This window comes from Tasmannia lanceolata, unplaced genomic scaffold (assembly GCF_043159265.1).
Source record: "Tasmannia lanceolata isolate RefF3 unplaced genomic scaffold, GAP_Taslan_0.1 ptg000013l, whole genome shotgun sequence".
In the NCBI taxonomy this organism is placed as follows: Eukaryota; Viridiplantae; Streptophyta; class Magnoliopsida; order Canellales; family Winteraceae; genus Tasmannia; species Tasmannia lanceolata.
Window position 1 is genome coordinate 21,558,509 of NW_027518690.1, and position 22,814 is coordinate 21,581,322.

Consider the following 22,814-nt stretch of genomic DNA (forward strand, 5'->3'; position numbering starts at 1 on the left):
TTACCAATCAAGATGAAGGAGGTAGAGGAAGAAAAGATGAACACGATGGTTTTAGAGTGGTTCAACCTTAGTCTTCGTACTAAGGTTTACATCCACTTGCCAAGACCTCCTTTGCGCTTCCACTATGTGATCCTCCTTTCTTAACAGGCCGGATCAAGAAACCCTCTTACAAGCTTGATTCACTTTTCTTAATGGGCCGAATCGAAGACTCTCTTTACAATCTTGAAGAAATAAGAAGAGCTCTCTTTAGCCTCTTAAAGACTTGATACAACAATGATGGAACACTTACTCTCAATTACAAGTTCAATCCTAAAGTCTCTCAAAGAGAATTTCAAGTATTTGGCTCAAGAGAGAGAAGAGAGTCATTTTTAGATCAAAAATGAATTCTTAAGTTTAAGTATGATCTTAGGATAGTTTGGTAAGCATTTTGTTGAGTTTTAAAGACCCCAAGCACTCATATTTATAGAGAGACAAAAAAACCAGCCGTTATTGGGCCTCTAACTGCTAATATAGAGGCTACCCGTGGAGCTCCATGCTAGTCGTTGGGCTATTTTTATTTTGGACTAGTGCGCTTCATGGAATTCCGTGCACGGAGCTCTATGGGATCTCACTAAATTCTGTGCCTGGATTCCAGATTTCAGCTACTAACTTGTAAAATTCATATGTCCTTCATTTCTTATCGGATTTCGACGGTCTTATACTCGATTTGAATGGAAACGAAGAGATCTTTCTGTAAAAAATGTTTGAAATTTTTTTGGACTAGTTAAGATATGATTTATGTGCTGAATCCATTTTTCAAGTGCTAATTCCATGTCTCTCCATTTTAAAACCTAACTTAGCACTGGGGCTTTGGGAACACTTGGGCTTTGGGTCACTTTTGAAAACATTTTGGGATATTTTTTAGTATGCCTTGACGTCGGTTTTAATCTCTCTCTCTTTTGTGCCTTATGATCATGAAAAACAACTTGGAGAGAATATGTACGAGAGCACACTTTGACTTCCCTTTTTACTTGGATCTCTTGATGAGTCCGTCTTGATTCTTGAATTGCTTGTGACCTTTGTCTTGACTTGTTCATGTGATTTCAACAATCTTTAAAGCCTTCTCTTTGGTTCATGAGTGGGTCACCATAAATGGTTTATCTCCAAGCATTGTCAAGTACTTGTGCAAGGTGTAGTCTCCAAGTGAAACCTGCCTAATTCTAAGCATCTTGCAAAGCCGTTAGCAATTTTAGTCAAATTGGGTTTGTTAATCATCAAAACATAGATTGGTTGAACCCTTGGGCTTACAATATACAACACTCAAGAGATAAACATATAAGGATCTAAAAAGATCTTATGATAAGAATAAAAATAATTGAATAAAGATTAACCTAATATTGACTAGTATCCAAATCAATCGTAGTTATTTGATCTACCCTAATTTCCTAATCAAGTAATCCAATGATAAGATCTTGATAAATCCAAGAAGATATGGCATATTCTAAATTCAATCTACTCCACTCTAGTGGGTTTCATTTAGGCACCCTTCTACTTGGTCCTGGATCTCATCGAAGAAAAGGCGTAAATCTCAAAGAAGGGACAAGGGAACCTCTAAGCCAATGGATGATATTGAAGGAATCTCTCCCTCTCTATGAAAATTGCTATTTTAGTATGAAATTTTCAAATATGAGGAGCAGATTCTTTTGATTTCTTCGAAAATCATGCCCCTCTTTGTTTAAATTGCTTTGTTCAATAGCTGCCCCTGTTCTTCGAAATCCCCTCTATCTCTGCCCTTCGTCTTCCTCTTGTTCTTGTCCTTCGATTCTATTCTTGAAAGTGGGTGAAATTCTATATATTTTCGCCCTACGAATTTCACCCACATTCGAAAAATGGAAGATTCGATTCGATTTTAGGATGTTAAAATAGAAAATTTTCTATTAAGGGAACGTTTGGTTGCCAGGAATTTTTTTCCCATGATAAATCGGTGACTCCAAGTGGAGGTGAGGGTGTAGTCGCTAAAAATTAGCAAACAAAATCCCGGAAACTAGTGTCTATGGTAATGAGAAGTTGCTAAAAATCCGAAAACATCAACCTTTTCTGTTTTTAACAACTTCTCATCACCGAAGAGACTAATTTCCAGGATTCTGTTCCCTAATTTTGAGCGACTTCACCCTCATCTTCACTTGGAGATGCCGATTTATCATGAAAAAAAAAAAAAAAATCCTGGCTGCCAAACGTGCCCTAAAGGGAGTTTCAATTCCAGATATTTTTGCCCCAAATAGTTGATTTGGAGATATTTTCAGTTACAAGTTAGAGTGATTTATAAGAGTATTTATAGTCTGTCCAGGAAATTTTCCTCCCTTAAACTTTTTCTTTCCCTATAGGCTAAGTAGCCCTCGGAATGAAAAAATTTCCAAATCTCACTAGTTCCATTCCTTAACTATCCTTTTTTGATTCCCCTCCCGACATCCATCCAGACCTCCAGTCAGGGTTGGAGGATGTTGGTTCAGTCCTCATATGTGGCCCAATAAAATCATGCCACGCTCATCTTTTCTCGATAAATTGATTCTTAAAAATACTTTTATTAGCTCAGCTTTTCTATCTAAGGTGGCATCATTTTATTGGGCCACGTATAGGGACTGATCCAACGTCCTCCGACCCGAAGTTTTGTTCCATCCAAACGGACCCTATCTAATTTGAGTTTCCCGAGAGAGGATAGTGGGAGGCAAGAGCCTGAATTAGAGGGAATGGGTAAATGGGGACATGAACCCTTTCCCCCTTGTGTATTGACAAGCTAAAAGCAGTAATATTATATAATTAATCTTATATGATTATATATTAAGGGAAAGGCACTCACATTTTAAGTAGCTTTCTAAATTCATTATTTAAATTCCACATGCAACAAAGCTAAATCTGTAAGGATGTATTCTCAATGCAAGGGCTTTTCATTCTACAAAATTTAGCCGCTGATGTTACAATGAATCCATATTCTTAAGAAAAGAAACAATACTATGAGAAGCCTTAACATAGGAAACCCATAGAAGTCTAAAAATATAAGGCAGTGATCCCCCACCCCCACAGCCGGTACAACACTCCAAAGTCCAAACCCCTCTCTTTCCAACATGAACGGTTGGTGGGCCAACAATTAATTTGTTTAAATCTCTGAGCAAGGTAGGCCCCGCCATGTTTTTCAAAATGAACCGTACGGCTCACACCATAGGATGATCCAAACCATCCATTTGATGGGTCACATCGTAAATAAGTTGTGTCCCAAAAAATCATTTCCACAGGATGATCCTAGCCCTCTGATCTAAAGAGAAACTGTATATTATGGAAACCTTATAGACCCGAGGGTTGAGATCCTCCTATGGAATTGATTTTGGGGGGCAAACCTATTAACGTTGTGGCCCCATCGTATGTACGGCTTGGATCATGCTATGGTGTGGACTGCATGCTTCATTTTGAAAACTATGGTGGTGGGGCGGGGGCCTTCAATTGCACCTTACTTAATGTTACTGTACAGCCCACACCATAGGATGGTCAAAACGGTCCATTTGATGGGGTACAAGGTAAATAGGTTGCACCCCAAAATCTCATTTCCATAGGATGATCCAAGCCTTCCGATCATGGTGCGGGACGTACAGTACTTCATTTTGAAAAATATGGGTGGGGCCTACTTGTTCAAATATTTCAACAAATTAATTGTTGGGCTCACCAGCAGTGTACGTGAGGGGGGGATATCAGTCATATCACTGCCCAAAATATAATGTACATCACGCCAGGAAAACTGATATTTACACCCCAACAGGACACACACCTCCTTCTCTACATTTTAAGAGGAATACTAAATTGAAGGACGCCCTTACAGAAACCCAACCACAATGGCGCCCCACTAGATATGTGAACCTAATGTCCAAGTGAACCTCGCTTATATATAGAGAACTTGGTTTCCAATCCCCACCTGCCCTTAGTCTCTGTGTCAATCTTCATCTTCCTAAGACGAGGAGAAGGAAGTAGAATACTTAGAATGCCAATGCTTTTCACAGACGGATATGGATATGGATATGGAGATGGAGATGGACGAGGGAAGTTTTGTCACACATTTTAATGGCTGAACCTTTGTGCATGCAATGTTATTTAATGGTGCCCAAAACAAATGAGCATGCAATGGTGTAATGGTACTCCTAGAAAGACAACAATTAGCTTGACATTTTAGACTCTGTTCGTTTTGGATTTTGGGTACAAAACTGATTATTGGACTTGAAATTAGGAGAATTTATATGATGCCCGATCGTCAAAATAGCAAGGGCTAGGTCAATCCACCTAGCCCTTGTAAATTACCTGGTCGGCCATCATATAAAAACTCCGAAATTAAATACAATTTTGAGTTCAATAGTCACTTTTGAACCCAAAATCAATTTCAAAACCTTCATTATCATCCGAGTAAAATGACAAACTAATTAATGAGAATCTTCCGCGCCTTGCAACTTGGGTTTGGCAAATGGTATTTATTTTTTTTTATTTTTTTTTTTGGCTTTTCTCATTCGGTGGACTTAAAGTGGCAACAAGTGCCGTATTGTTTCTACTTGGCTAAAAAGGGAAACAAGTGTGTGGCACTTGAAGTATGCATTATAATGACATGCGTCCTTTCTAAAGAGCATGCACCATATCTTCTTGATTTTAATTTTGGATTCCTCAAGATAACTGGCCAGTGAGGAAAATGCATGCGTGCGTGTGTGAAAAAGATTGGTTTGTAGCCCATGAATTTAGGGTTTCTAAGAAGGTTTCTCCAAAAAATCCATAATCAAAACATAGTATGCTACTAAAAGAAGTAAAATAGGATAAACTCATGTATTTTAAGAGGGTTTTACTAGGGTCCACCGCAAAAGGCATTTTGCGGCTGGTGCAGACCAGCCCGGACCATTTGTGAAATGCCTTTTGCGATGTACACCATGCGACAGACTGGCCGCGAAATGCCTTTTGCGATGGACACTAGCAATTCCCATAAGATAAATGAATGAATTTTCAGTGGGATTTGCTAGCGTCCACCCCGGAAGGCATTTCGTGAACGGGCTATTATAGGTGAGAGCATCCACCTCATGAATGAAGACAAGATCTACTGAAAAATAAACCTATATGGCTGCTCTCACATGCAACAGCCCATCCACAAAATGCCTTCTGTGATGGATGCTAGCAAATCCGTTTTGCTAGCGGTGAAGGAAAAAAACAAAGGTAAAACACTACTGTTTTTCCGTTTTGCATTTATGAGATAAGCGCTGTTCTCACACGTGTCAAGATAGGAGAACACAGTGCTTTTTTTTGACAAAGGCCAAAAATCCAGGATTTTCCTCCCCCAGAACCACTCCGGAAAAGACGTAATTTATTTCCAAACACCCCCCAAAACTTCAAAAAAGACTCCCAAAAATTTCAAGGTTAGTGAAATATACCCCCATTTTCTTCCCTTAACCAGCCCCCTCTAATGTCTTTATGCCCCCCGTTTTATCCAACAAGGGGTGGCCCGAGGACCAAATAGGGCTGAAAAATATATTTTCCCCCAAAAAATTCAAACCCCCTCCTTTTATTTCAAAACCGCGCCTCTTCTCCTTTCCCTATAAATCACTCTCTAAAACCCCTCCTCTCTCCTTATCCTACACCTCCTTCCACCCCCATGGCGCACGATAGCAACCTCCCTTGTGATGGGGAAGGTATTTGCATGCTCTGCAAAAAAAACCCCTCAGAAGAAGAAAAACTCATCTGCAACACGTGTGCCACTCCATGGCACGTGTCATGCCTCTCTTCTCCTCCTCAAACCCTAACTTCAACTCTCTTATGGGAATGCCCGGACTGTTCTCCGCCGCCGATCAATTCCTCCGGCAATCTCGCCGGAATATCACTCCCGTCCGGCGATCTGGTCGCTTCTATTCGTGCGATCGAGGCTGATCGATCGCTGTCTGAGTTAGAAAAGGCGAAAAAGAGGCAAGAACTTATGAGTAGAGGAGTGCGATTATCAGATCTTGAAGAGGAGAAATCGAATAAGAAGAATAAGAAGAAGAAGAATGAAAATGATGTTTTAGATCTTCTTGATGAGAGTTTTAACTGTGCTTTTTGTATGCAGTTGCCTGAGAGGCCTGTTACGGTTAGGTTTTCTTCTTATTTCCTTGTTTTTTATGATCTTTGGATGTTATTCTATAGACATGCAGAGGCCTTTTGGATACAAGGATTTTACAATATAGGATTGTAAAATCCTTGATTTTTCAAGCTAAAACTTGGATTTTACAATCCTGAAAATGTAAGATCTAGGTTTTATCATAAAACCTGGATTTTAAAACTTGGATTTTATGATAAAACCTAGATCTTACATTTTCAGGATTGTAAAATCCAAGTTTTAGCTTGTCAAGTTCAGGTTTTAGCATATCAAATCCAGGTTTTAGCTTGTAAAATCTCATGATGGAACCAAAGGGAGGAGTAATTCTCACTATTATTTTAGGATGACATTCTAAATACATGAGCTGATTCTCTCTCTCTGTTGTTTTTTTTTTTTTTTTTTTTTTTGGATTTTGAGATTCTCATTTGTGGTTGAATGAGTTCTCTGTTTTGGTTTTATTTGATCATTTCGTTTTTTGGAACTGTTATTTTTTATGTTTGATGCTGTTTTAGTTCTTTTTTGATTTTTAGGGTTTGGAAGCTCTGTTGATGGTATTTTGTTTACTTTTTTAATTGTTTTTGGAAGATTTCAGTGTTAAATTGAACATGCAGAGAGTATCTCTTGAAGCTAAAATTTGATTTTGTAAACTAAAACTTGGATTGTATAATCCTTGAAGTTAAATCGAACATGCAGGGAGGATTTTATAATCCTTGATTTTATAAGCTAAAACCTAGGTTGTACGTTTGCAGGATTGTAAAATCTAGGTTTTAGCTTATAAAATCCAGGGTGAAATCTAGGATTTTACAATCTTGGATTGTAAAACCCATGTATCCGAATGGAGCGGCAACGATTCTCAATCTTTTTTCTGGAACTTCTGTTTTTATTGAATGAATTCTCTGTTTTTTTATTTGATCTTCTTGTTCTTTGGAACTCTCTTTTTTAGGTTTGATGCCTTTTTATTGATTTTTAGGGTATTGGAAGCATCTGTTGTTTTTTGTTTTTTTTTAAAAACTGTTTGTTGCAGAATTCAATGTTAAATCGAACAAGCAGAGTATTTCTTGGAGAGATTTTTTATTTGGAGGGTCTTTGTTTGAGATTTTTTGTCAGCACCCTGGATTTTCACTGTACAGTTAACTTTATTGAATGAGTTCTTTGTTTTTTTTATTTGATGCCCTTTTTTAATTGATTTTTAGGGTATTGGAAGCTCTGCTGATGGTATGTTGTTTCCTTTTTTTAAAAAAAAAGAAAATTGTTTGTTGCAGATTTCAATGTTAAATCGAACATGCAGAGAGTATTTCTTGAAGTGGATTTTTTTTGGAGGGTCTTTCTTTGAGATTTTTGGCAAGCTAACTGGATTTTCAGTGTCAGAAGCTTATATTGATGATTTTAGTTGAGTTTTTTTTTTTGCTGATTTTTTATTCTTATTTTTCTCTTTTGTTAAATCCAAATATCTGTAGAATATTTTATGACGTTATTTCTTGGTATGGATGATGTTGATTTGAGATAGAAGCTCCGCATCGCCCCTTTCTTTCTTTCTTTTAAGGAAAGTTTTCCCCTTTTTGGTTGCTTTTTGGTTTGAATTTTGGAAGCTCTGTTTTTCAGTTGTTTTTTCTCTATTTTTTCAAGTTACTAAACAGCCTGTCACTGCTTTCATGGGGTTTCTTCTATTTTATAATAAATATACATATTATTTGCTTTATCGGGTTTTAGTTTTTCCTAAAATTTGAAGATTTTTCCTTAATTATTCTAGTCATTTGTTCGAAGTTAAAGCCTGGAATCCTCTTCATTTACTTTATTTTTTCTTTTGATATTTTGGTTATTGGTTTCCTTGATAGATGTGTTATAAATTTCTAAATTGGAACTCTGCTTTTTCTGTTGGTGGAGTGCAATTAGTTTAGATTTGATGAAGCTCTGTTCTTCTTGCTAAAATTATAATCATTTTCTTTGTATTTTTGTCATTTGGAGAACTACTTGCATTCCACACTTTAATTTAGCGGGTTCGACTCTGTTCTAGCTGGGTCGTTATCTGAGGTGACAAAGCTCACAAGACAATAATGAATCTCCAAGTCCTTTAATCCACTTTCTCCTAATTTTATCCTTTCTGTTCCAGACTCCTTGTGGGCACAACTTCTGCTTGAAATGCTTCCAAAAATGGATCAGTCAGGGGAAGCGCACTTGTGCAAAGTGTCGCAATCCGATCCCCCCAAAGATGGCGAGCCAACCGAGAATCAATTCAACACTCGTTGGTGCAATTCGTATGGCAAAAACAGAAAAATCAACTACCACTGGTCTGCCCTTGAAGGCAAACCATTTTGTGCACAACCAAAACCGACCTGACAAGGCATTCACTACAGAACGCGCGAAAAAGGCTGGGAAAGCAAATGCATGCAGTGGGAAGATCTTTGTCACGGTTCCTCGTGACCATTTTGGTCCAATTCTAGCAGAGAATGACCCAGATAGGAACAAGGGTGTATTGGTGGGTGATTCATGGGAGGATCGTATGGAGTGCAGGCAATGGGGGGCCCACATTCCACATGTTGCAGGTATTGCCGGACAATCAGAGTATGGCGCACAGTCGGTGGCTCTCTCTGGAGGCTATGAGGACGATGAAGATCACGGAGAGTGGTTTCTCTATACTGGAAGGTTTGTTTATTGACATTTAACTTTGTTATCTCATGACTCCGTGGGTGGTTTGGTGCTGACTCGGCTAGTGTGCTTATTGGTTTCTTTCCCACTGTGATGTGATTTTTTCCCATTATGCGTCACTTATACAAACCATATTATACATGTAAAATAATTTGGTTTTTGCATAGTATAGCCTCAGTATAAGTGCAAAGTCTCAGCAAGCATGGCTTGGGTAAGATAAATAGCTGTCTGACTGAGTTTTTGGGATGTTTTCTTTAGAAAAGGCTTTCTGACTCACTGACTGAGTTTTTGGGATGTTGAGAACACCATTTTCTTTTCATCTCCCTCTTTGTTAGCAGAACACTCACTTTCTTAAAAATCAGTTACTGACTTCTATTGGCATAACCAAAGTTTGGAACTTCACTTGACTGAAATTTGTGATGATTCTGCCTGTAGAATCTGTTTTGGTTGAAACTTGGTTTGATGTTTGAACTGGTCCGAGGTAACTTGAAAGTTAACTCGATCCTTGTCAAGATAAATATTTACTCACTCTCTTGTCTTGTAAACAACCTATTAGTGTTGACATGACTCCATGACTTACCAAGATAACTGGCAGTAAGCTTAGTAATGCTTGGGTCCAAGCCTGACTAAGATATTTAGTCCAAATTGTTTTCTGAACCTTTCTTAGGCATATTTTCAACATGTGTTTTGCTGTCTGTTTTCTTTGGAGGTTATATTGATTTGTTTGTTTTGATGGGCAGTGGTGGGAGAGACTTGAGCGGGAACAAACGCACAAATAAGGACCAGTCCTTTGATCAGAAGTTTGAGAAGATGAACGAGGCACTGCGAGTCAGTTGCAAGAAAGGTTATCCGGTGCGAGTGGTGAGGTTGGTGGCTTGATTCTTTCCATGCATTGATTGCATTCAAATTATAATATCAAAATCAAGCTTGTGCATGTATGCCATTTGTCAGAGCAATGTGATTGAGCCAGAAACCAGGGCAATTAAATGGTCTGGGTAGCCAAATAGCAAAATACCACTGGCATAGAGAAACCACTCCCCATGATCCTCATCGTCCTCATAGCCTCCCGAGAGTGCCACCGAATGTGCACTATACTCCGATTGTCCAGCAATGCCCGCAACATGTGGAAGTTGGGCTCCCCATTGCCTGCACTCCTTACTGTCCTCCCATGACTCACCCACTAACACACCCTTGTTCCTATCTTGGTCATTCTCTGCTAGAATTGCACCAAAATGATTAGGAGGGACCTTGACAAAGATCTTCCCACTGCATGCATTCACCTTCCCAGCCCTTTTCGCATGCTCTGTCGTGAATGCCTTGTCAGGTCGGCTTTGGTTATGCACAAAATGGTATCCCTTCAAGGGCCCACCGGTGGTGCTTTATTTATTAAGGCCACTGTTTGAAACTTTCCCATGTCATTCACTGGCTCGCGAGTCGACTCGGTTTTACCTTGTCCGAGTTTTACTCAACCAAGTCAATCAAAAGCTTCTTTGACTCACCCTACTTCATGAAAAATTTATTGTGTCTATCTGACATGCCTGAGTCAGCTTTTTTCCTTGCCCGAGTTCTCCACTTAGCCCGAGGTTTTAAAAACTGATAAAGGTGCTAACCATGTTTGGCCAGGTTTGGGGCCTGTCCTAGTTATGATTTTAGGAATTTATCTACATGTGAATCAAGGGATGGATGTACTATTATTAGAATGCACTTATTAATCTTGAGCAGGATGGATGTAATTTTTCATGACACTAATCAAATATGTTTTTTTATAGATTCTAGATGCTTTACAATGTGTTTGAGATTTGCTTTCAGATGCACTGGCTAATTCCTTGCACTCTGATGCTGTTGAGTAGTGTATGGTTTAAAATGACAAACTATTTTTTTCTGGTAATAAATTGTTAATAGATCCAAAGATGAGTGCATTCGAATCTGAGTATTCTTTTAATTGTTACAAAAACTTGTTTTTTTTCTTTCTGAAAATTCAATAATGTCAGAAAAATGGACTTTGCCTTGCTGCTACTTTTAAACATTTTCTAAGAAAGGACTTCATCAAGTGTTTTTATTGTGAATTTTGTAAGATATGGGTATATATTTATTTCCCAAAATAAAAGCTTATCTGCATTTCTAGCGATCATTTTGTGAAGGAATCTGCCCGGCATGCTTGGACTTTGCTTTGTGGGCTCGTGCCAAGTCTTTGCTAGCCGCATTGGGTTTAATGCGTTTTGGCCGAGTGAGTGCTGAACCTTACACTCAATCGCACTATTTGTTGGAATTGTGACTGACCATCTGGGACATTACTTGGCATGTTATCTGATTATTTCTGAAACTTGTAATGATAAACAACACAAGGGTTGTCTGTGCCGAGTCACCATTGACTCTTAAGCAGCTAGAAGCCTTTTGGCTATCCGAAGTTTCTAAACTGCGTATGTCTGTGCAGTTAGTCACTCTCTTTAGGTGATGTATAGTCTTTACCCATTGGTTTGTATATTTAGTTAATAATTGTAGATTCTATCATAGTTGTTAAACTCTTAAGAGTCGTACGAGTTGACTCTCGAGTTGAGTCGAGTCATATGGGCGACTCGCCTCTGTTGAAGACTCTTACGAGTCGCTGCGAGTCGAGTTGAAAAACTATGACTCTTACGAGTCAATTCGAGTAGCTGGGCCTGGGCTTTCTTGTTTTGATGGTTGAAAACTTGGAAGTTAGAACTTAGAACTTAATTATTATTATTTTTGAATGGTAGGCAATTGCATTAACTGCGGAAAAAAAGATCTAGCAGGTATATACAAATAAAGAGTGAGAAAAAGAAAGAGGAACCAGCCCCACTACAAGGTTGGGGTGCAACTCGGGTTGGGTTGGGTCGGGTTGAGGCCACCCGACCCGAGTTTCAACCCGGCTTGGCTAACCCAACCCAACCCAAATTGATTTTTCCCTAACCCGAACCCAACCCAACCCAATTTCCCAAGTTGGGTTGGGTTTCTGCTGAAATCTTAATGAAAAAAATGCCTCTTTAAATCAGTTACCCCAAATGCCTCTTTAAATTTTAATGAAAAAAATGCCTCTTTAAATCTTAATGAAAAAAATTGGAGAGAGAGAGAGAAGAACCGAAGAAGAATGAGAGATGGTCCGATGGAGGATTGGAGGCTGCTGGCTTTTCTCAAAAAGAAATAGAGAATAAGGATTTCTACTTTCTAGGTTAGGGTTTGCCTTTACTTTTTGTTTTTCACTTTTTGATAAGTATACAAAGTATACACTATTATATTTTCAAGGATAGAGAAAATTAGAAGCTAGAAAAAACAACACGTGAAAAACTAAAAATGTCAAAAAGTAACGTGTTAATCTTATTCTTTGCCAGGTTACGGGTTGGGTCGGGTTGCCTGATGCCCAACCGAACCCAACCCGAATTTTGGTCGGGTTGCCAAACCCCAACCCGGACTCGAACCTAACCTAATTTTGTCAACCCAACCCGCCCAAAATTCGGGTTCGGGTTCAACCCTACTACAAGGGTCAAGGAGGAACGGAGTAAAATAGCTCAACTCTCTTCCTAGAGACACCATCTCCAGCTAAACTGTCCGACACACCGTTAGCTGACCGCCTAACATGATGGAAATAAATCGATGCATCCCCCACCCTGTTTTGGATCTCATCGATGAAAGAGGCAAATTTCCAATGGAAAGAATGAGAGGCACTAAGCCACCTTATCACATTGAGCTAGTCTCCTTCTACCACTACCTTATTCAAATCTTCCTTCTCAAGAAACCTTATTCCTTAATAATAGCACACCCTTCAGCTTCATTAGTGGTTGTGTCTCCAATAGGACCCACGAAAGCCCATTTCATAACTCCAAATTCATCCATCAAGACTCCCCCAATTCTGACAGCACTAGGGTTCCCCATCTTAGACCCATCAAAGTTTAGGTTCAAAAAACGATGTGCGGGAGAGGTTCCAATCTTGGACAATCTTCGGTTCTTTGCCTGAACCACTATAAATCTCCTTCCGACCTATAAAGTATAAGACTGTCTTGAAAGCAAGGAAGGGTTTTCACCTATGATTAAGTTCCAACCTGAACTTAATTATTTTTAGGGAAAAATACACTTAGACCCCCTGTGGTTTCTGACACATTCAACTTAACCCCTAATGTTTAAAAAGTTACAAGTAGACCCCCTGTGGTTTCATTGGGTTTTTTTTAACCGGACGGAGCTGACGGAGGGGGGGAAAAGATGAAAATGCCCATATTGTTGTTTTAACAAAACAGACTCCAAACCATTTAAAAAAAAAAAAAAAAAAAACAGACTCCAAACCCCATGCTGCTGATCTTTGAAACCCTTCATAAACCCAATTTGTTCGAGCCCATCACCATGAAAACCCAGCCCATTGACCATTAACTTGCAACAAATCAGCCACCACAACCCCATTCGAGCAACCCCTTTGACCCATGCAGTGGCCGTAGCTTCAAATAACCTGCAACAACCCTCTTTTCTACATCCTAACTCCATTCAAACCCTTATAACCCAAATCCCTGCAACAAATTTCAGCCAAACTCACAAATATTGCCCAAATCTAACCCTCCTTTCCCTTGTCCATGCCTCATCATGAATCCAAGCCTCCATAAAAAATGCCCAAATCTCTGTAACAAAACCACCTTAACCACAAATGACCAAACCCACAAAACGATAAAAGAAGAACAACCATTAAACCCAAACCCTTGACAAATTCCAATCAACCAATAAGCAGATCAAAACCCTCATTGAACTTACCCCAAATCAGATCCAAAACCTCATGCCCTTCGTTCCTTCAAGCTAAAAAACCCACCTTTTACATACCCTAACACAAACCCCCAAAATCACCACTCGCCTCTATCCATGACACGAACCCATTCTCTATCTCCCATAGCCTCTTGATCCTTTGTGAAAACCGCCATTAATGGCCACCAAACAGCTTGAACCAAACCCATAAAACCCTCTTCTCTGTTTTCTCTTCCTGCCTTCTTTGCTCTAAAGTGAGAGACGAGGGTATTTTTGTCCCAAAAATATCAACCACGGTTAGTGTAGGACTTTCCGTCAGGTTAACTGACAGACCGTCAACGGAGGGGGTCTACTTATAACAAAATGAAACCACAGGGGGTCTACTTGTAACTTTTTAAACATTAGGGGTTAAGTTGAATGTGTCAGAAACCAAAGGGGTCTAAGTGTATTTTTCCCTTATTTTTATGCATGCAAGTTACAAGCATATAGTTATTTATATTTTTGGCTTAATGCTTTATCTTTGTGATATTGGGTTATATTTTTTACATGCTTCATTTTTTTATATGTATTTATATTTTTTCAATTAAATTTCTATTCTTGTCAAAAACTCTTACGAGTCACGAGCCGAGTCACGGGTTGACAACTATGGATTCTATACCGAAAATGTTGCAGGAATATCTTGGGGAAATCAATGAGTATTTCTCTACTTTATGACATGGTTGACAAATATGGTGGAATGGGATAACCCACAATTCCAAGACTATTTTGGATCGGTATTATTTAAATAACTGTGTATTAAAAACATTAAATTTGCTAAACTAGTAGTTTATAAGATAAAAAAGGAGGTTAAATCTAAATAAACAAACAATTTTAAGGTTGACCTATACATTGGGTGATAAGGTTGAAATTCTGAAATAGGCCGCAGAGTGAATGGGTGAATCATTTGAAACAGGTTTTAGGGCAAACACATCAAATTAGGCGATACTTTTTTCAGTCTTTCTTCTTTATAAACTTTGTGCTTATTAATCTCACTTTTTTGTGTAAATTTGTTTCTTAACCAATACTTGCTATATTAACACCCTCCTTTTTTGGCTATTCCACCATGTTTCTTTTGCCGTTTTCATGTCATAGGGATCTTTTTAAAAAAATGACTAAAATGCCTCGTTCACTACACTCTTTGCCGATGTTGCTGCCTATAAGGTGCTTTATGGCTTTCAAACTGACTCACTGTACCATATGCTTCTTTTTGAGAGAGGAACGAGAGGTATTGTTGGAGTGGCAATTGAGCTCATATGTGTCCTTGTCCTTCACAGTTGTTGAACTATCTTTTATCCTTGTACTTACATCACAGTTGATGATAGAGGAAAAATGCCGATTTGACTATCGATTTGTTGATGTGGGAGGGGATTTGGTGGATGAAGTCTAGGTTGAGGAGAGGAGGTGGTGGATCTTAGTGCTGGAGAGAGCAAGATGAAAGGATGGAGAATGGGGGTGAAGTGGCAGTGTTGTTATGGAAGTCAGTGTTGGTTTTGGGGTGGGGGTGGGGGTGGGGTGGAGGGGGGGGGGGGGGGGTGGTGTGTATTCAGGATAGTATCACCAACGTTGGTTTTGGCGGAGGGAAGTAGTGCGGTTAGATTGAAGCATTGTTTAAAAAACCCTAGAATCAATTATGAGCTTCGTTGATTGCAAGAATCATTAAAAAAACTCATTACATCAATCAGAGTCACCTAAGACTGTCTTGAATATACCTTGGTTGATTTCTTGTGCAGGAATGGATTTTTAAACATTGTTTTGAAGGGTATGAGATGGAGGTGGGGTTTCACCATCCGTGATGGGGAGGTGTTTCTGCTTGTGGGAAGTAGATGCAACTTATGTTTCTCATTTGCTAAAAGCAATCACAGTTTTATTGCCCTCTCCGAAGCGTACTCTTTAAAAAAATTAACCCATCATCCGTGGACACTTATTCGTGTGTCGAGTGTCGACACAGATACAAGGTTCTGACATGGTAACCCCTAAAAGTCTAGAAATGGGGAGATGGTCGTACATGTACCTACATATAAAATTTCTGATTACTAATGTCGTGATGTGTCTACATTAAGCCTAGCAGTTTTGGCAGTGTATTAGTGTTAAAAGGAGTGTCAATATGCATTGACACGCGTGTCTGCTGAAAATTCGAAGTGTTGGCTAAATAATATAATTTATTTAGTGATTTCAGTATCCATATATATTAATTTATGAATGTTTCTTTAACCCAATCCATTATTGGTGTTTTGGGACATTTCTCATTGCCATATGTGGCTCATCTCATTATTTGGCTTAATGCATGGATCCTTCCATTAATGGTCTGCATTCAAATTCAACTACTATATTTTGAGATAATAATAAATAGACTCTAGATTTAATCATTTTATTATCATTTATTGTGGCTACTGAAAAATAAATAGACATTTGATTTGAGATTTTTATTATTATATTAGTACTCAAATTTCATTGTGTTTTTTAGAAACTCTCTTTCATTTGGCACTTTGAAGAGCCCTTTCTTTCTTCTTATTCATTGAATTGAATCACACTTGCATCTTTTTATGATCATCTTTTTTTATGTTACCATTTCAAGTAACACATTTTATTATTCCCAATTACTTAAGCTATCTTATACACAGGTCACATAAGGAGAAACGCTCGTCATATGCCCCAGAAATTGGGGTACGATATGATGGCATTTACAGGATTGAGAAATGTTGGCGGAAAGTTGGAATTCAGGTATGGTTATTGTTGCTCTTAAAAAAAAAGTAATTGCTCTTAATTGAGGTGCATTAGCTAGTGTTGAGTTACCTGCTTGGGTTTTGGTTTGTGGGTGCGTCACAGATTTTCCCCGTTTTTTGGTTTTTCATGATCTTTTAGGTTATTTCTTAGATTTTGAAGTCTAGTTCTAAAATGTTCCTATCTATCAATTTCTTTGGACTTCAATATGCTGATTTTTTGAGATATTTACAATCTTTTGGTTCATGTGTTATTTTGATTAATTCTTAATCTTTGACTTTATGGGCTGTTTGGATGAGAGGGATTTGGATTTAGGCCCCCAAATCCAAATCTTCCATTTGGGCTGTAGAAAGGGAGGGGAAGAATTAGATTTTGTGAAATCCCAAGGGATCTCAATTCCTGTTTTTCAGCCTAATTCCTAGGATGTGAAATCCCTATGGATAGACATTATTGAAATCCCCAGAATTGAATTTGGTGCGAACGGTGTCGCCCAACCTTCATCTGTCACTCAACCTGCTTATAGGGTCATTAAAATAGACATCCCCAGACCCCCTCTTTTTGATTGAAACATCGCTATCCTTATAGGGTCATCAAAATGTATTAATTCTTAAATCCTCGATTTTAAATCCACAGCCCAAATCCAAGGGGTATCCAAATGGGCCACATAAGTCAGATTATTTTACTTAGGTGAAAGATTTATAAAATTGCTTGATGTTCTTTGCAATGGGTGCTTACAATATCCTGTTCTTGCTCAGGTTTAACTTTCTGATTTTGGTTGGACTCATGCAGGGTTTCAAGGTATGCCGGTATCTATTTGTCCGATGTGAGAATGAGCCTGCTCCTTGGACATGGTTTGTGACGTGTTTTGCCTTTTGGTTTCTACTTTTAGTCTATGCTTATGTAATATATCTTATTTCATTCTGCTGCTACTGCAGCGATGAACATGGGGACCGCCCAAGGCCTTTGCCTGTCATTAAAGAGCTTAAGAAAGCAACAGATATTACGGAAAGAAAGGATAGCCCATCTTGGGATTATGATGTATGCATATACTTTCCTTTCTTTCTTGCCATTATCATTTTCTGGTTGGCATTGTTTATTTCTTCTGTGATTATCTTCCTATCCTTCATCCACAGAGAATTGTCTTTACAATTAGAATCAGTGCATCGTCGATGCATTGAATATATATATATATATATAGAGGATAGAGTTGCTGCGCTCGAGCACAGAAACAGGGTGGGGCCACATTTTGGGTGGGATCCAAAGCATTCATTTGATGGGCCCTTTCATGGGTAAGGTGTCCACCAAAAATCAGCTCCATTGGATCACCTTAGGGTGTCCATTTGTGGGGCCAAAAATGGATAGATTTGTGGACAAACAGTATCTGTCCATTTTTTGCCCCACAAATGGACACGCATTGGTGATCCAATGGAGCTGATTTTTGGTAGGCCCTCCCCATCCATGATGGGGGGCCTTCCAAATGAATGGTTAGGATCACCCCCCATTGGCCCCACCCCCCTGTTTCTGTGCTCAAGCGCAGCAATCATTTTCTCATATATATATATATATATATATATGTATGTATATATATATATGTATGTATGTATGTATATGTATGTGTGTGTGTGTGTGTGTGGAAATGTTATTAGCGCAACCATATTTTGATATTTGCATAAACCCAGCTGCCTTTTCTTCTGTAACTGGCTCGTGAGAGCTTTTTGGGAAATGTCATATCCTTTTTAGAGTTCTTTAAATACTAAAAGACTATGGTTTTTGAAAATACCAAAACATGGTTGTGCTAATATCATTTCCCGATATATCTGTGCTGCCCCCTAAAAAAATCTTGTGGGCCCACATTGTTTGGATGATCCAAAGCATTCATTTGATAGGCCCTTTGCATAGATAGGCTGCGCACAAAAAATCAGCTCCATAGGATCATCCTAACCCTTCCATTTGTGGAGGTTAAAAAAAGACAGATTTGTCGAGGTATAAACCCACCTCCACAAATGGGAGGGTTAGGATGATCCTATGGAAGTGATTTTTTGTGCGCACCTTATCTATGTAAGGGCCAATCAAATGAATGATTTGGATCATCCAAACAATGTGGGCCCACATGATTTTTTTGAGGGGCAGTGCAGATAAGCTATCTGCTTTACCCCGCAAAAACAGTTTACCGATACACAGATAAGTTTTGAAGGGCAGCGCAGATACGTTTATCTGCTCACACACACGTACAACCACACACACACTGAGAGAGAGATAGTGACATGGCTTATCAAATCTCTTGTATGTTATGGTCGCATCAAAATTCGAAACGTATCATACCATATTGCACACTCTGAGAGAGACAGTGACATGGCTTAAACTTACCAAATTCCTTGTATGTTATGGTGGTTGCATCAAAATTCGAAACGTAACATACCATATTGCACAGAGACTGAGAGAGATAATGACATGGCTTAACTTATCAAATTTCTTGTATGTTATGGTTGCATCAAAATTCAAAATGTATCATACCATATTGGATGAGACAAGTATTCTTTTGTGTGCTATGGTTTGTTTTTTGGGTGAATCATATTTTTATCAGAAGATACCTACATATTGTATATCTTGTATTGCTTAACTGAAAAACTGAGACATTTCATGCAATGCTTCTTGGTGTTGGCCAAAACTTTAAAGTTTAAACCATGCTAATCAAGCAACTGTTTCACTATTGAATTGTATAACTTCATATCTATCCCCAGCATTGTGTTCCTGGCATATTCAAACTAATGTTTAGTTGGACAAATTTTGAGTCATTTAGTTTCGACATTGCACATTTTAGTGCTTGTATGCTGTAGGTCTCGTTATGTTCTTGAAGTCTTTTGTTTCTCCTTCAGGAAGAGCATGGCTGGAAATGGGCAAAAACCCCACCGATGAGCCGAAAACAGGTTGATACTGCGGATCCTGAAGACAGGAAGAGAGCAAGGAGAGCCATAAAGCAAGGACAGAACATCTCAGTGAGAGAGAAGCTTTTGAAAGGTTTGACCTAATATCTGATTCTACATTATGTTCTCTCACAGAGTTAGGTGGTGGCTTTCCTGCCTGAAACCTTATGTTGCTTTTCACTAACCCAATTCCGTGGGTGATTTTCCAATTTGTGGTTAGTATCTCAATTGAGTTCTGGAGAACTTTCTGAGCCAGGAGAGGAAATTTACCCCCTGTTTGGATACATGGATTTCAGAAACCCGGTTTTAGTTTGAAAGCAGTGTAAAATTCTGGATTTTACAATGGAAGTAGGTTGCAAATGTGGGGGAAGTAGGTTGCAGATGAAGGGTTTAAGAAATCCAGGTTTTAGAAATCTCTCCCCCATCCTGAGATTTCTAAAACCTGGAAACAGGGGCGACCTGCTATTCTCTCGCTCGACGGAAAGAAAGGCGAGGAGTCAGAAAACGGAAAACGACAAACGGTCTCCTTCTCTCGTCTTCCATCCACGATTATGAGGAAATCCAAAATTCTAAAATCCGGGTACCCAAACGGCCCCTCATAGGGACTCCTCATTGAGTCCAAGACAACTTTCAGTGCTCCTTCCAACAGTGTAGTTGTAATACTCGTCTCAATGTGCATATATTTGATATTTCACAAAATTGACCAGTGTGTAGAAGTTAGCATGGGCAATTCGTGGGATAGATGGTCATTATAGTCAGGTGTCTATCTCTCCTTTAATTGATTTTATGATTTAGTAAATTCCAAAAGCAATTGCCATTTGGTCATGCAGAGTTTAGTTGCTTGATCTGTCGCAAAGTGATGACACTTCCGATCACGACTCCATGTGCTCATAACTTTTGCAAGCTGTGTTTGGAGGGTGCTTTTGCCGGTCAGACTTTTGTACGAGAGAGGACCCGAGAGGGAGGACGAACACTTAGAGCGCAGAAAAATGTCATGAAATGCCCTTCTTGCCCAAATGACATCTCTGACTTCCTTCAAAACCCTCAGGTATGATTACCAACCAATTGTCTCTTTAAAAGAATTGCAACTGTAGGCCTATAAAGCAGGAAGCCTCATTGTTTACGTGGCCTATGAACAGGTTAACAGAGAGTTGATGGATGTTATCGAGTCTCTTCAGCGCAAAACTGAGGAAAAAAACATTGAGGAACAGAGTGAAGAAGATGGCAATAATGCAGAGGAAAAGCTTGATGCTACTAATGGCAATGCTGAAGTGGGCTCAGAAAGCAAACCAGGAAAAACATACAAAAGGAGGAAAACTGAAAATGGGAGTAAGGATGGGAAGAAAGATAATAAGAACACCAAGTCCAATGAGGAGAAAGGAGAGGATTCCCCATCGAGCCCGTTACATGTTCAATTGGATGAGGCGAAAGTAAGAGAGGATTCCCCCTCTGGCCCTCTCCATGTTCAATTGGACGATGATGACTTCGAGTGATGCCCTCACGTTTATCTGGCATGAAGGTCCTCACTACAGAATGAGAATTTTTGTCTCCTTTTTGTGTCAGTCTTACTGCTCTTACATGAACTGAATTTTTCAAAAAATTCAATTTCTTTTTTGGCCCCGAAATGTTCATACAAAAGCCACAACCTTCTCTCCTTTAGTTGTAACTGAAAATGCCAAAAGAAGGTTGGGTTTATTCCATTGAGACTCCAGCATTATAGTTGTTCGAAATATATCAGTCATGTTTTATTTAGTTATCCTAAAGAAGTTATAGATCTTTTTGCTTGTGCAGGTGATAGAATTGATTCCAGTATGGTAATTCTGGAACATAGTTAATTTAGATTGCCCATGCTTTGTAGTTCAGTCGGTCCTAGCCTTCAGGTTTGTGGCTAGGGATGCAACTTGGGCCTGGCTCAACCCAAACCTGACGAGTTTACCCTTTTTACAATTCGGGTTGGGTTTAGAAAATTCTCTGGGCCACTTTGTTCGAAGATCCAAACCGTTCATTTGTTTAGGTTTAACGTACATAGTTTGTGCCCCAAAAACCATCTTGCTGATCCTGACCATCTGATCTAATACGACATCATATAAGGTTCTCCATGGATTGAATAGTTAAGATCATCCTAGGGACATGTTTTTTGGGGCAGGCCTATTTAGTCGCAACAAATGAATGGTTTGTGATGGGCGTGGCCCCAGGATGGCCCACTATAAGCCCAACTACTGCACAGGGGCAATATGGTAATTACCTCAGAGTAGGTAGCTTCAAACCTATAGTAGGCCGACACCTGTCCTGGCGTAGGTAATCCAACCACTGCAGGTTTTCCTCTATAAAAGGGCTTTCAAAGCTCAAACAAAGGAGAATAATTTCTTCTCAACCACCTTTAAAACTAGCTCTGCACTCCAGCTCATACTGACTTGAGTGTCGAAGGGCCTGTCCGGAGTAACACTCCGGGTTGGTCTTCTGACCTTGTTTGCTCCTTGCGCAGGACTCAGCTCCTTTACTTAGGTTCCGCAGGACTCAGCTCCTTCACCTCGGCTCCTCGGGTCCTCCAGCTCAGCTCTTACGTCACTGCCGTATCTGTTATCGATTTTAGGCCTAACAGATTGGCGCCATCCGTGGGACCACGAACTAAAAGCTGTTCAAATCCCTTTACAAAATGGCAGGGCACAAGAGTGCTCGAGTACCAACTGCACGGACTACCCGAGCCGTACTGCCTCGCAGGACCCGGAGTGAGCGAATCGCCTCACAGGTGGTGGCTACCTCTGCCACAGCCGAACATAACTTTGCTCGTTTGGAGCACCTCAATCCTACGCCCACTCCGGATCAAGTGCAAGCTCTCTTTCAACAGATGACTGCTCTTGTCGGTCAGTACCAGCAGTTGATCCAAGCGCCTCCCCAACATCCTCCAGAAGCTCCACGACTTGTACAGGAAAGGTCGCGCGCTCACAGGGGAGAGTCAGCGCGCCACGATGAAGACCAGACTCACCACTCCACGAGACAAGTCCAACACTCCAGAGCCCGGCACGCCCATACAGAACCTCACCGCCGCCGGAGGTCACGGTCTCGCTCTGCACGAAACCATCGAGCCCAGGAAGACCGCGCGTCGCAGGAAAAACTCCGGCCTCATCGTAGGAGTCCGGAAAGTCAGTCTGGCTCCGCGGCTAGTCAATCGGTGGAGAGAAACAGGTCACTGGACCAACCAGACCACGGGGCTGATCCGATGCTACGGAGGATCGAAGAAATGGACCATCAAATAGAGAGCTGGCAAAGGATCAGAGCCGGCCTGCTTCAAGGGCGTTCTCAAGCAGAACGCCGTTCACCAACGGTGTCATGGGCGCTCCAGCGCCCAGGGGATTTAAAATGCCAATCGTCCCGCAATATGACGAGACCACCGACCCTGTGGATCATTTGGAGACATTAAGAACGATGATGCTCCTCCACGGCGCTTCCGATGGCTTCCTCTGCAGAGCCTTCCCGACCACACTGACTGGTGCGGCACGGGATTGGTACTCAAGGATCAAACCGAACTCCATCAGCAACTTTGAGGACTTTGGAGACAATCTCGTTCGCCATTTCATGAGCAGCCGTAGGCCAAGGAAAACAACAGCATCCTTGATGGC

At 40.0% G+C, this 22,814-nt stretch overlaps 1 protein-coding gene across 1 annotated transcript; it reads left to right on the plus strand.

Moving 5' to 3' along the window:
- Positions 1-5,587: 5,587 nt before the first annotated feature.
- Positions 5,588-20,950, plus strand: LOC143889945 (E3 ubiquitin-protein ligase ORTHRUS 2-like). The gene is made up of 9 exons (XM_077394359.1): positions 5,588-6,115; positions 8,235-8,767; positions 9,511-9,636; positions 16,171-16,270; positions 17,060-17,121; positions 17,206-17,308; positions 19,147-19,288; positions 20,025-20,242; positions 20,334-20,950. Exons 1-9 carry the CDS (start codon positions 5,648-5,650, stop codon positions 20,685-20,687), a joined length of 2,106 nt encoding a protein of 701 aa, XP_077250474.1. The 5' UTR covers positions 5,588-5,647; the 3' UTR covers positions 20,688-20,950.
- The last annotated feature ends 1,864 nt before the right edge of the window (positions 20,951-22,814 follow it).

Bases quoted from the DNA above. Each gene is read 5' to 3' on its own strand.
- LOC143889945 (XM_077394359.1), top strand. From the start codon at position 5,648: ATGGCGCACGATAGCAACCTCCCTTGTGATGGGGAAGGTATTTGCATG. The intron at 6,116-8,234 runs GTTAGGTTTTCT...TTTCTGTTCCAG, and splicing joins TGCCTGAGAGGCCTGTTACG to ACTCCTTGTGGGCACAACTT. The intron at 20,243-20,333 runs GTATGATTACCA...GCCTATGAACAG, and splicing joins ACTTCCTTCAAAACCCTCAG to GTTAACAGAGAGTTGATGGA.